The 14,490-nt window shown below is 41.8% G+C and overlaps 1 protein-coding gene across 1 annotated transcript; it reads left to right on the forward strand.

The window, feature by feature from the left end:
• The first annotated feature begins 1,400 nt into the window (after window positions 1–1,400).
• LOC148839123 (uncharacterized) lies at window positions 1,401–14,178 on the forward strand. Its single transcript, XM_088933061.1, has 5 exons — window positions 1,401–1,619; window positions 5,970–6,021; window positions 8,582–8,662; window positions 12,171–12,255; window positions 12,724–14,178. The coding sequence occupies exons 1-5, from the start codon at window positions 1,563–1,565 to the stop codon at window positions 12,788–12,790; spliced, it is 342 nt and encodes a 113-aa protein (XP_088789187.1). The 5' UTR covers window positions 1,401–1,562; the 3' UTR covers window positions 12,791–14,178.
• Window positions 14,179–14,490: the final 312 nt, after the last annotated feature.

Raw genomic sequence — 14,490 nt, forward strand, 5'->3', positions numbered from 1 at the left:
GCTCGAACCCGTGATCCCAGAGCTCCACGTGCACCATTATTAGTTGGCCTCGGGAGGCCCTGGTCTTCTGGATTTTAATGCACATGCGCCCTTAGTAACCTCATTGAGCTTCTTCTATGCTAAATTTAATCAATTGGAACTTCTTCCCCAGGTCTTAAGCAATTGAACAAGTAATAGGTTTATCCCATGAAAAAAAGAAGAAAGAAAACACAACGTTTCGGCCGTGGAGCCTTCTTTAAGTTGAAGAACCAGCTACAACTTAGACAACTTAGACAATTAAGAAGAATAATTCACCTCTTCCATCTACACATGAAAGTAATGTAGATATTACATATACAATTAGCAACTTTTGAAGTTCCTGGAAAACTGTCCAGCTGAGCAAATCCTTAGATCATCGATGATGATCAAACTTCAGCTTGAATGCAGGGAAACTCACAAACCCCAGCACAGACCTCCTGATACTCCAGGGAGCTACAGACATCTCAGCTCCTCACAGATAAGCTGAGACCGGGTGTCAAGGGGAAATCATTGCACTGCGAGGCCAGATTAAATGGCAACATTCGCTCGTTGTCCTGGAGGGCGTTGTCCTGAGAGGATTGAAAAGGAGAAGATGTGGCTTCCCTCCAAGACCAGGAGTGAATATCCATATGCTAAATGAGCCATGATAAACACGCTGATGCCCTGGGATAGTTTCCCCATCACGGTACACAACAGAAACGTTTTTTTTTTCTGTTAGGAAGCTAGATGCTTCAGGGCACCACAATCAAGTCTGGCCAGGTCTTATTAAAACACGATGTAAACAGTCATTCCTTTTAGTCACTTTGCTGATACTTTGGTGCAACACAGCTTGCGAAGATTGAGTTGTGCATCAGTTCTTCACTAGTTGTGCAACAGCTGCTCCTGAGTCACAGTAGGACCTCAGATTTAGGTCTCATCTGAGAGGCCAGGCATGGGAAGGTTCAGAATCACGTGTGACTTCTGCAGGGCAACAGTGGGCACGGCTGGAGTTTTAAATAAAGCGTCCCGGTTTCATTCCCCATTCCATTTATCTTAACAACAGGACCTTACAGACTTTTAGTGCACTCCTGAGGTTAGTCTGAATTGTTTTAATTTCAAATTAAGTTGGGGCATATATTATCATATTACCAGCCACAGTCCAAACATGATTAAACTTGTCAACCTTGGGTTTTTGTTGTCGTTGCTGTTGTTCAATGGAGACTGAATAAGCTGGGTTTAAGTTGGTTTATATGAAAAAGAAGTGTGGTTCTGGAATGTGAAGTGACCAAGAATAAACCCTAAAAGCTATCAGTTTCACCGAAATAACGACAACAATATCAAAACTATTATTATTATTATTCAAGGCATTCCCTGTACGAAACCAGTGTTTAGCTCGCTCCGCCCAGAGATGCGACTCTCCGCCCTCTCTGAATGATCAGGTTCTGTTTTAAGGGAGCTGCGGAACAGTTGCTAATTGCTGCTAAATGCTGGGATATTCGGACTCGTGTAGGGATATGCCAGTGAATAACCTGACCCCAGCCTGGTAGACACCTCTGCTCGCAAAAATGCCCGAAGAGTCCAATAACTGGACCCTGGTTAAAACCGAAGGAAACCTGGTTCAGGTATGTTCGTTTGAACACGGCAAGAGCTTTGTGCTCAGGTGAGAGGCGAACGAGAGCACGATATTCTGAGTTTTAGAAAACGTAGCTGCTCTTTTTTAAACGATGCTGATGTTTTGCGTTCCAGCTATATAAGATATAAAAGCTATATAAGAGGCTTTGTGTTGGTCTGTTCACGCTGAACGTCTTGAATGAAAAATTTAAGAAGGTCGATTTGTGTTTTATTTAGTATGATACTGGGCGAATTCATGTATAATTCTGTGTTCTCACACAGATAATGCAGGTAACGATGAACACAAAGAATATTTTCAGTTACAGCAATTTCAGTGTGTTGTCTAAATCAGTTTTGCTATTGGAACGTTATAATGGTGAGATAAGCAGTATTGCATGAGACTACTGATAAATCAGCGTTGAGTGGGGAAAAACCTGCGATTTATTTAGTACCGTTGACAATTCGCAGTGTTTTCAACTTATCTTCAGTTAAAATGAAAAACGTGAAAAAAAAACGCTATTGCCCGGTCGAGTGGTGTCTTAGGAAGTGCGCACGCACATGTTTTGGAAACTTTTAGAGTGACTGCATTCTTTCTTATCTTGGTTAAACAGACCGACTGAAGAAAATGCTCTTTTGAGGTTAAAAAAGACAGCAACAAGCACGAGCAAACTGAAATCGAATTAGGCTTTTGATTGGTGAAAATGTAGTATTGTATAACTGTATAACAGCTATCATGTTTTATGATGTTTAAACCACTAGAAATGCAGTGCTTTGATACCGAATTTTTCAATATTTATGGCTTCATGTTTCGTTACAGTGCTTTATCGGAGTCTATCGATCTGCTTATCGTTTGTAAGCTGCCTGTCCCCCTCCCGAAACCAAAATATGCAGCATGCCAAAACTCTGCAGAGTATTTTGCAACTCCGCAAATCATAAAATACCGCACACCCTGCATAACTTAACAACGGGTGTAGTCTCGTTATGCATTGTCACATCTGACAGACACTTATTGCGCTAGTACACATGACAATATAATTGATCATGTTTAGTGTTGTTCACATGGTTACAAAATATTTGTTTTTTTGTCTTAAAAAGATAAAGAATACCTAGATTTGCTTTTAGGGATTTTATATCTCAAAGCTTTGTGTTATTGATATTCCAGTATCACAAGAATATCTAAATCTTCGATCTGGATGTAGGTGAAACACACTGGTAGACACACTGGTAGGTTAATTGGTTTCTGGGAGAACTGGCCCCTTTGTGTGTTTGTGCCTGTCTGTGCTCCACTGGCGTCTCGTCCAGGGTTTACCCCACCTTGTCTGTTGCTTGCTGGGATAGGCTCCGGCTCCCCTGCGACCCTGTTTTGGATGAAGCGGTCAGAAAACAGATGGATGGATTTGTCTGGCTAAGAACAAGTGATTCTCCAGGATTCTCCATGGGCGCGATATGTGATTTGACATTTTCAGGGGCTGCATCATTTCATTCTGCATCCTGAACACAAATTCACAAAGTAGGAATACAAACACTGAAGCAAACTTTATATTTTAAAAGACATAGTCCATAAGGAATGCCACAATTTCATATGTCGTTTTGGGTTAAAAAGTGACAGAATAAGTAAATATTTATATTTTCAGGATATAAATATCAGCAAAACCAAGGAAAAGGTCAAAACCAGATCCCCTTGAGGCCCCTGCATTGTTCAAGGTGGCTTTTCCTCTCCAAAAAAAAAAACTGTGCGAGTTAGCATATTCCAGAGAGCGTTTTTAAAAATATGTAGAAATTATTGTGCAATTTTCCAGGGGAAATGCTTTATCTGGAAAGTAGGGTGAGGGTGCTGTCAGTCAAAGTCACTTGCTTTCGCCAACACAGTTGCTTTTGTGTGCGAGGGAAGAATTCCTGCCCTGTGTCAAGTGAAAGTGCGAGATCAGTACGCTCTGGGCCTGACCTCCCAATGGACGCCTTACATGGAGTCTCGTGGGCCTTCTGGAACTGAATCAGTCAGTGAGAACATCATAAAAACAGGCACAACAAACCCTTCCTCCTGTCAGCATATTTATTTTGGAATGGTTGCTATGTAAAGCAAGGTCTTTGAACTGCGGAGCAGTTTGCAACACGTTGTCTTTAAAGGAGCAAAGACGAGATTGAATATAAAAGAATAACCTGCTTACAACACAACACCATTAGCCATGAACCACCAGAGCTGTGTTCATACTAATGTTTACCAAAATACATACTTAACTCAAACTCAGACATGCTGCTCCGTATGGGTTGAGAAACATGACCCGTAGACATGTCCACACCGTATGATTACCTGATTCTTTCAGCTTCTCTTTTGGATGTTCCCTCATTGTAGAATGCACGGCAACTAAATAATGGGGTATCAGCTTTTTTAAAGTTAAGAAGAGATTGTTCATTTACACATGGTGTGTCAAGCTGTGAAAGGAAGGATTGCAATTCATGTGGCTGCTTTCATGGCTTGTAGTGCTTGTTTCTCACTTTATGACAGGGGGTGCTTTGCTTTTAAGATAAGATGGGTAGATAGACTAACACTGCTGTTTTGTGGAGCTCAGGCTGAATACCTCTATAGATTGGCTTTGTGGTCTCTGGAGAAGCAATGCGGAACAAAGCTTGTGTTTGACCGAGCATTAGTTGGACTTAATTTGTACCTTTTCAAAAGGGATCCCACAGGATCAGTCAATAAGCAGGTTCATGCATACTCTATTTAATATTTTTGTGTTTTTTTTGTATTGGGGAAACAGGAGAACCTAGGGGCAGAATGACAGGAGAGCCCAACATCAAGGCATTGTAGATACAAAGTATAAAGCAAATTTATCTGTGATGATTGTGCATGTTGTGGTCTCCTTAATTCCATTCAATTCTGACTTTTCTGACCTGAACAGTTTATTGGACTTTTGTAACAAAGGTTTACAACACTTTTTAGAGTAGGCAGTTTTATCTGACTTGTGTCTATTTAATATTTGTGGACTTACTTTTTATCATACAGTGCCCCTTTTCTTTTCTGTTGTTTCTAAGAAGTTTTAGTATATTATTTCAAATTATATTCTAACATATTCATGCACAAATTAAGGGATCTTTTGCATACAACAGACTTGATCAAATATGTTGAAACGTCGACGATCGAACAAAATCACAAAAATGTGAATAGGCAAGAATGTAGTATACAAGAATGATCTGTTTTCAGTATGAAACCTGAGTGAGACACATTTAAAATTCAAGCATCGCAAGATTAATATTGGTTATGACCTCCTTGAGCATTAATGTGGTTCTGGCAGCACTGATGTAGAGACCTGAGCAGCCTCTGGACAGACTGCTGTAGGGTTTTCCTCTGCTCTTCCTATGCAGCAGCAGCCAGTCGGTGATGTTTGGCCAGTTGTGGTAATATTATCATATTATATATTATATATTATCAAGCTAAGTGCTTGAGTGAGTGACGGAGGCAGTGCATCGCTCATCTGAAGAAACCCAGATGTGCTGAGGCGGATGGCACAGGGAAAAGTTTGCCTGCATGGGTGGGGTGGGGGGGCTGAGAGGCAAGGTGCTGTATGGGGGGAAAGAGAGGGAATTGAAAAAGAGGCTCAGTAACTGCTCTCGGATAGACAGGGAGGATCCCAGGGCAGGATGGGAGTTGCACAAGTATGCTCCGAGTCAGCACGGCCAGTTAAAACCACTGCTCCCTGCCCCCAGACAAGTCTGATAATCTGACATTCCCAGACTCTCGGACAGCTCTGGTTCCTTTCTCAGTGCTACTGTAGCCTTGGATGTGTTACTGTTCTTTCAATAACAAAGTCTACGCAACAGGAAGGATACAGTGTGGGGAAATAAACTGTTGCCTTAATTGATCTATCTGACCTCCTGTTTTGTTTGTCTCATGTTTTTTTTTTTGGCATGCAGCAAGATATCAGTAACTTGTTCATCTCGGTGTATTTTGTCTGGTTTGATAGTGTGGAATACAGTGTGTTTTAAAAGTAAGGAAATGCACCCCCCTTGTAGCAAAAGTATTTGAGTGTATCAAGTTTTCCACATTAAAACCTACAGGAGTGCAGTTGCCACTTACAGGAATGACCACTGTGACATTTCTGGTAAACCTCCCAATGTATCCAGGTAATTTTATGTGTAAAGGTAAGGCAAGTTTTAGAAATGCACAAAAATATCTCAGTATATACTGAAATGTACCGTGATAGGTATACTGTTGACATCATCCTCATGAGCTGTAATAAAGATTCCCAAAGGAGATATTCAGGGCTCTCTTAAGGAGCAATGGTACAACTGCACCATCTGCCCAAAGCCAGTGCCATTGTCCTGTACCTGTACTTAGTCTGGTGTCTGCCACTGTCTTTCAGAGTGTTCTCCAGGACCTGGCCTGGGATGCCCTTTCTGGAGCGCACACCAATGGTGAGTGGGACAATGTCTGGACACAGTGCAATCCCCCTTAAACTCAGTGTCAAATGGGTTGGGTCAAGAGCTGTCTCGGGGGCTCCAGGCTCAACTGACAAAAGAACTGGTTTGGAGCAAGGTGGAGCTGTACGGCCCGGTGTTTCTGGTTCGATCCCGGTTCAACTGTGGTTGGCGTTGTCCGAGCAGAGGGGCTCAATTGGCAGAGTGCCCCCCAGAGGAACAGCCACAGTCATTTCAGTGCTGCAGCAGCAAGAGATGTCCCGTGCCTCCATTTAACTCCCCTGTCAAGCATTGTAGAACTTCAAGCATGTCAAAACATGGCTGGTTCTGCTGGGTGGGTGTGTCGGTGGTACATGTCAACAGGTGCCTACTTCCCTTGTGAGTACAGCAGATGATGCTGGAGGGCACATAATTAAAACCCTTAGCAGTTCCATTTAAGAATTACTCTTAAGAGTTTGTTACCCTTAAATGTGTGACTAAATGATTTCATTTTTAACTGTGTACTAAGAAAACAGGCAAGGAAGTTTAATAAAGCTTTCATCTAGTGTGCTTCCATCTCTTGTGGTGTCACAAGGCTGTTTAACCTTGGATAAGCACATGTATGGCAGTTGGTACCGGTGGCCAAAATGACGGTTCTCATTGCTGTGTGGAGTTTGTATGTCGTCCTCGTGATCTGGTATCCCCATCTAGGGGGCTGTCCCACTGTCTGTCTGGGTTCGCGTCAGCTTGCGGTGACCATCACAGGGATCGCAGCAGGTGCTTATGAATAGGGGATGATTGAAACACCATAATACACTCAGACATACGTTTGTATTTCTGCATTTGCATGGACGTCCCCTCAACTCATTCTGTCTACTATTCTTCTATACTTCACCAGCTGAAACTCAACATGAGAAAACCAAGAACCAAAAAGAATAGCCTGTGTACTTCTAGACTTTAAAGGACATGCTGTTTAGTTTATAGAAACAGTAAAAAATGGACCTCTTTAAAAATCCCTGCCTGTTTCTTAGGAGTGTGCTGCCTCTGACAGGTAAATATTTGGTACAGTATATTATAGTACTTCTGCACATGCATGTATATGCATGCACAGACAGTTAAAATCTTTTCGGTTTATATTTTGGCTGGAATGGGCAGTTGTGTGTTTTTCACTTCTCAACTATGAGCCCCGTGAGCTCAAACTGGTAAGAATGAGGAAGTGTAGGAAGATACTCCTGACCCACCCACTTCTGAGTTTTTGTGTTTTTCACAGTTCAATGCTGATTGGAGGAGAGGTATATTTCCTTTCCAGCAGCACTGCATGACTGTCAGTGCCTGGGGAGGTTGGAGGGGCTGCTGTGTTGCAGTGAGTGAGCCCTGACTGATTAACCCTCCCTCCCCTTGGCAATTGTGCACAGTTGCTATGGGATTTCTGGTCTCTTGGCTCAGACTCAAACCCAGCAGTTCCCTGTCCTGGCCCTGGTGACCCTTCACACCTGTTGGTTTATGTTCCAGCTGAGCCCTCAGTTACACAATCAGAGCCTTCATTGACTTAATAATAAGATTAGTGTGAACTGTTTGTGCCTAGCTCGTAAACATGTTGGAGCTTTAACCGCTGTATTTTGGAAGTGGAATAAAATCCCAAACTTGTCACTAGAAACAAAATGCAAATACGCAACTTCTTAGATCAAGTAGGGCTTGAAAGATCTGATGAAGGCGGGCTGGAATGAAAAGCAGCAGGTGTGTGGACCAGGACCAGGACTGGGAATCGCTGCTCAAACCCGTGATCGTGGAGCTCAGGTGAGTGCCTTAACCCACTGAGCCACTTGGGTGACCTTTCCTGTTTAAAACCTCCCCCGTTGTTTGGTAATTTCTTCTTAACAATTTCTTATGCTCACCCATGCCATCGATCCAGGCATTTAAAGATCAAAAACACACCAGGGAGAAGGTCATTATAATTCATTCTCGGCTTATGTCAAGAAGCTGCATTCATAACGCCAGTCAAAGGAAAGCTTTGGAAATAAAAGTATTAAGTGATATTTTTAAGAGTAAAAGTCCAATCAAAGTAGCCATTATTCCATTTATTTCAAGTTCTTCATTGTAAGGTTTTTCTGCTTACAATAAAATAACAATTGTGTATTTTATTATTATACTTGAACATCTCATGGTAGACCTAACAGTGTTATTACAGTTACTATTCCAGAATAAATGAACAAAGTTCCTGATCCAAATTCTTTTGACAAGATACGCCAGTGTTGCTTAAGGATACAAAGAGTATCTTCATGGGATAAGTGTTTCATCATTTCTTCCCATTTATTCTTAAACGTCTGTTTTTTGAAATAACAACGGGGAAATTGTTTTTAACGTCTGAAGGTTGGATGTCCAGATGTCAGAGATGTCGGATGTTCTAGGGTGTGTTGTTTGCAGAGACGTAGTGTCACCTTTGGTGACTCGTTTGAGTCAGAATGAAGAAGTGGCGAGAGGAGTTAAATCGTGCCGCAGAGAGGGCCGGGCACGTGGGGGTGGTCTCGGCTGGGATTGTGCAGGAGCTCAGAAGGTCCTCTTGTCTTTTGGGTTCCAGGATCCACTCCGGCTCTGCAGCTCCCCCACACACAGCCCACTGCCGGCAGCGAGGTGGTCCGAGGCAGCGGCATCATTCCTGGTAACCAAGAGTTTGTACATCTTCCTGCACTGTGGGGGTCAAACTCCCCTTTCCCAGCAGTTCCAGGCTACAGTGGTTTCTTACAAATTACTGATGTATTTGACTGACCCTTTTGTCCAGAAGAACTTAGCTTTTATAGAGCTGGGCATTTTTCTATTGGAGCAATTTGAGTGAAGTACCTTGCTTAAAAGTGCATCAGCAGTGTCTCTCCTAGGATTTGAACCCGCATCCCGACATCCACTTAATATAATTGCTGGGATGCTTTCTCATACTTGCGTCTGCTGCTTTTTATTGTCCAAATTCATACTTCCCTGTAAAAATCATCATCATCATAATTAAGATCCAGAGATTTGGATGTTCTCTATAAACGTACATTTTCTTTTGCGGTGTTTGTCATTTTCAGACAGCAGTGCTAATGGTGTCACTGTCTTATGTGGAAATAAAAGTTGGCAGTAGATCTCGTTGGAAAAACGACAAAAATGTACTTGCCAGAATTCCACACTTTCCATCTGGATCCAGCCTGGAATGGGTATTGTTTGAAAAAGCACCTAAATCAGGGCTAAAGTGATGATGAATGTCCCAAAGCAAGCTCCATTCCTGTGTATTAAAGAAAAGGTTGGAAAATATATTAATTCTTCATCCAAATGATCCTGTACCTTTGTTGCCAAGAATTATACTGTACGCAGAGTGAATCAACCAACAGATGACCTAACTACATATTTACATTAAAGGCAAACTATTTTATGAACAGCAGCAAAAATGAACATTTTGCATGGGAATGTATAGGCTCAGATATACCGAAACAGTCATACTTTCTCTCTAAGCTGAAATTGCTCTCATTAGTTAATTATAGCTGCCCGTTGCTTACTGATTTAGTAGCAGCTTCAAGTGTTAGGTCCTCCTTTGTGTGGGCCGAAAGGAGCAAGACAAATGCTGGTAGGCGTGAAATAACCAAAGGAACATCAGTAACAAATGCACAGGGGCTACATGAGGTACATTAGAGTAATGACATGTCAGCCAAACAGTTTTGGGGACCAAAGATCAGTGTGATATCATCTCAGTTCCAGTTATGAGCAAGGCAAAGCAATCAGCCTTTCATTTACAATCGTAATCAAGACATAAACTTTGAATAATTTAACTTTTGTCCATATTGGGGAAAAAATTGTGTGGTTTTAACTGCCTTAATAGGCTTAAAAAACAGCATTTGATGATAAATGCTGACAAAATTGAAGCCACAATCATATTTCATGTCTTGATTTGTGATTGTTGATTATAAGAGATCTTTAAAGGTATTGTCCCTATGCAACATTTCTCAGACATAATGAGTGTGAATTGGTTTGATTCACAAATTGCATACACAGTCAGTCATTTTAGAGTTCTGAATGAACTGAGAGCCTGGAGACACTCTGGCCTTTCAGGACATGAGTTTAATGCTTCTGTGATGAATTGTCACAGGCTGCAGTTGCCACAAAGGGTTCACAGTCTGCACAACTGGTTGTCATACCAGAGTGTAAAGACAACAGCTGCAAAAGAATTTACAGTAAACCCATAAATTCCCTTAAGGAACAGAGGAAAAAAATCAGGCTTAAGAGGAAATTTAAAGTTAGAGAAGCCCATCACTTTTGTCCTTGAGGTATTTGGAGTGGATTTTGGGACATTTGTGGACTGATTAGGATTCATCTTGGACTTGCTTGTCTAAGTTTACACTGGGTCATCCAAGGTCAGTGCAAATCGGTGTCTGTGAAACTGCCACTTGGTACCGATTAGGAGATAATGGATTATGTGATCCAAATCACTGTGTGACTGTATAGGAATCTCTTTATTCTGTATGATTGGACTGACACAAATATTGCATTAAAACCTCACAAGTTAAGAAACTTTTTAAAATGTTCCGTTTCATGTAGAAAAACCCCTGAAACTGATTTTTGACACTCTCTCCAAGCCCAGGCACACTTCTTTTACACAGACTGTACAGTGTGTGCATTTCTTCCCTGTCGATCACATTCTGTTCTTAGCTGAACTCCTGCACTCAGCTCTAGCTCTCCTGACTGGGTAGTAATCTTCATGCCTCCTTTACAGTGAAATATGTCCTTTTTCGTGGCAGGAGACACCTCTGCAATCCACTGTATAATAACTGCTTACAGGGCCCGTGACTAACCTCCTGATATAGGCTGAAACTGGCACTCTGAAACCTGTTGTTAACCTGATGCTGTCTGCCAGCTCCCCTGTTATTACTTTCTGTGGCTTCACAAATTGAACATTAACTACACAGTGCCTCAGCCCTTCAGGGCATTTCAGGATCTATTTCTTGTTAAACGCTTTTGTTGTAACACAAAAACAGAATACCAGGATTGAGTTAGACGCATTAGTACAAGCTTGTGCTATCAATTTTTTTAAAGTAATTCACATCTTAAATTTAGGCAAGTAAATTCAGATCAGCTTAATTGGCTTGTATTTCTGTCAGTTGACGCAAATATCTGTGAAAGCCTCCTTTTGGAAGCTTAGTCCTGAGCATTTTTTCTTTCGTTTTTGTGTATTTTTATTTTTTTTTCTCATTTCATTGGCAATGTTCTTGTTTGTTCCTCTGGGGAAAAAAATGTTCTCTGAGTGATTGCAACATGAAGAATATAGTTCTTGAGAGGGAGTGAGAGATTGATAGTAAGAGTGAGAGAAAGATTTCTAAAAATGAAATCGGAATCTGTGTTCTTTTAAGACTAGTAAACAGTGTCTCAGACATTTGATTAAGCTGTTGAATTTGCCTTTTGTAATGTGTACAAAGACTTTTTTTTCCCATTTGTAGGACACATGATGTGGCAAGTTGCCATTCTGTTCTTTGGTGCAGGCATGATCTTTTTTCCAAGATTTTTCCAAGATAAGACCTTGTGGACTGTAATTATGTCAAGTCCTCTTTGACTCCTGCTCACACTGCCCCCTTGTGGCATTCTCTAGGAACTACACAAGCTTTCAAAGTGATTTAATATCGGTATACTGTATTTGACTTCAGCCTGGCGTCCCAGCTAGGGTGTATCTTGTCTTATCTTGCCAGGATAGACTCTGGCTCTCCTGCAACCCTGTGTTGGATAAAGTGTTTGGAAGTAGGATGGATTGTATTTAACCTTAATGATTATAAATTCCCTGTATTCAGCCTGATCCACTCACTGCTGTTTTGTTAAGGATTGGGAGTCAACTCTTTGAGTCAGCTTGGACTGTAAGCAGTGTCTACAGTAGATGTACAGTATACCACCAGGCATCTAGGGATCTGTGGGTGTCCTCAGAGACTGAGTAGGGTGTCCCCAGGTTTTCCTCTCGTGTTTTTCTTACACAAGTCATGTAATCTCGCAAAGTGGATCTGCTCTGACAGTGCTCACAGCGACATTGTCAGCCTGTGGTCTGGCTTTTAGTTTGGTGAAATGCCTTCACATGAACTGGCTTATCCAGAATCTGCCAGGCTGGCCACAGGCTGGTGTCCTGGGGGAGCTGTGATGAGAATGACTGTGCTTCTGCGCAGGTGGGATAGCAGCGGCTGTGTTTATCAGCTTCCTGCTGGCTCTCTACGCTGTGCTGTGGAAGTGTATGGTGGCTGCGCCCAAGAGGTAAGACAGACTCCTTAAGTGTTCAATTAATTTTACCTTTTAAACCTTGTGATATGCAGATGGATGCATTCAACAGGTTTGTTCCTTCATGCATATATGGAGCACATGTGGGCTTAGCTCCCAACACCTGACTTGCCAACATCTTAACAAGGTGTAAGGCACCACACAGATCATTCTAAATGCTGATTTAAGAGATCCCATTAAACATCATAAGATCTTCCTTCTGGTTTGCAAAATTGTTTTTTAAGAAGTACTGTCATAACCCCACTGTTGTGAAAAATATTTTCGAAAGAGTTTGGTGTTCTCTGTGGCTCAAGGTGAGGATTGAATTACATAGACGCACAACTTTGAAGTACAGTATACAGTATGATATTTTGTAAGCCAGACCAGATTTAATTAGCATGAAGGGAAACGGGTATAAACGGGTAATTAGAAAGCGTGAAATAGGATATCTTTGTAAAATTTCAGGCATGAGAAGAAAAGGAAGGCGAAGACTCAGCAGCTGAAGGGGCCTCTGAAGGAGCTGATCTGCTGATTCTCCGGCACTGGGACCTGTGCTGTTTCACTCTGGCACGATTCTTGTCACCTTGTACCACCGGTTTCTCCAGGCTGACTCACGGACTGGCTCTGCTGTGCCTGCTGAGGGACAAGACCAGGCTGTGTAACCCTGCATGAGGGACTGTTTAAACTCCTGCACAGGTGGCATTCTGTCACTTCTCCATTTATGTTCTGCCTGGAGGGGGAGCAATCATTTTCACCACGGCACAGGAGCAAGACTGCATTAGGAAACGGCTCCCGCCAGGGCAAAAATGTAAAGCTGTTCGGTTTTAAGAAAATCTTTTGGTTGATGCCTCCAGCTGACACTGTGATTGCATTGTAGAACAGCCATCCTTATAGATTTGTATTGATACTCGTACACCAGAGAGAGGGATAAATGAATACTAAGCAGGGAAAAAAACTGGGGTTGATAAAGATGCAGCGATTGATATGATCCCTGTATATTAATCGGAAAAGTTATTGATGGCAGTAAAGCGTGCAGGAAAGCCATAGCTAGCGCTGGAATGTGCTGTGAGGCAGTCTGCTGTGAATGCATCGTCCTGGCCAGAGGCAGGTACTTCCTGGGAAACTGTGGAATTTCACGAAGGCTTCACGATGGAATTTCAATGGAAGAAATTTGTTCATATGTGTTTATACCCAGCAGTCATGCCTGCCAGCTGCAGACCTCTGGCTGGGTTTGCACTCAAGTCTTACTGTATATAATGGCAGCATCCATAGAAAGATTGAGTCTCCTCACCCCAGTGCCATGGTGTTTTCCTTGGAGAGGCACCAGCTGAATAAGGGTTCGGTTTCCCATCTAGCACTGTTTTTTTGTTTGCAGTTTGATCATGGGATTGTTCAATGCATGTGTATTTAGTTACATGTATAAGCTGTGATGTCGTGTACACACTGAGAACCTGTTGTTAAAGTTGTAAAAAGTCTTTCAGTAAACTGTATTGTCAGTGCAGCAAGATTACTGGGGATTTAATAAAGTTAGATATTTTGGGTTTGTGCTGCTACAGGACAGAAGTCATATCTGGTGTTATGGTTCACTTTCAGGATTTTGGTTGTGTTGGTTTCTGTTGATTTTCCTTTTTGCCTTAAACACCCTGTTTTTGTATAGATGACTTCTAACGGTCTTTGGTTTTATATGGGAATGTGAGGTTTTGTGAAAGTGGAATGAATATGAGGGAATGTCCTGAAAGTCAAAGTCAATAGTTCAGTTGGACTCCCCACTGTCTTCGGCATATTCCCGTGCTGAGCAGGTTTATGTGCCGAGTTACTGTAAATGTTGTGGATTTCTTCCACCTCAAATATGCTTTACATGTTATACTAGAAAGGAAATGCTCCCTGATAAATAAAATGTTTTTTTTCAAGCCCTTAAAATGTATCTCTGGTTGTATCTGGAATACCCGTGAAGCCAAGATGCAGTGGTTGCAATGATTAAATTTAAAATGAATCTGCACTTTAAGTGGGCCCACCTACATTATGTGCATTGCAAGGTGCTGCTGCATTAAAGAGGTGAGATACTCTTCCAGACCTTTTTAAGACTTATTTGGGATACGTCTTGTCGCTTTTATAGGATGTTTTTAGAGGATGAGACTATCCTTTTAGACATAATACATTTAACCTTGGTTGTAGGGTACAAAGTCTTTAATTCAGTTTAATTTAGAATTTTTTTACTCCTTTTAAATTGAC

The sequence above is a fragment of the Atractosteus spatula genome, chromosome 2, assembly GCF_055471065.1.
Source record: "Atractosteus spatula isolate fAtrSpa1 chromosome 2, fAtrSpa1.hap1, whole genome shotgun sequence".
NCBI lineage: Eukaryota > Metazoa > Chordata > Actinopteri > Semionotiformes > Lepisosteidae > Atractosteus > Atractosteus spatula.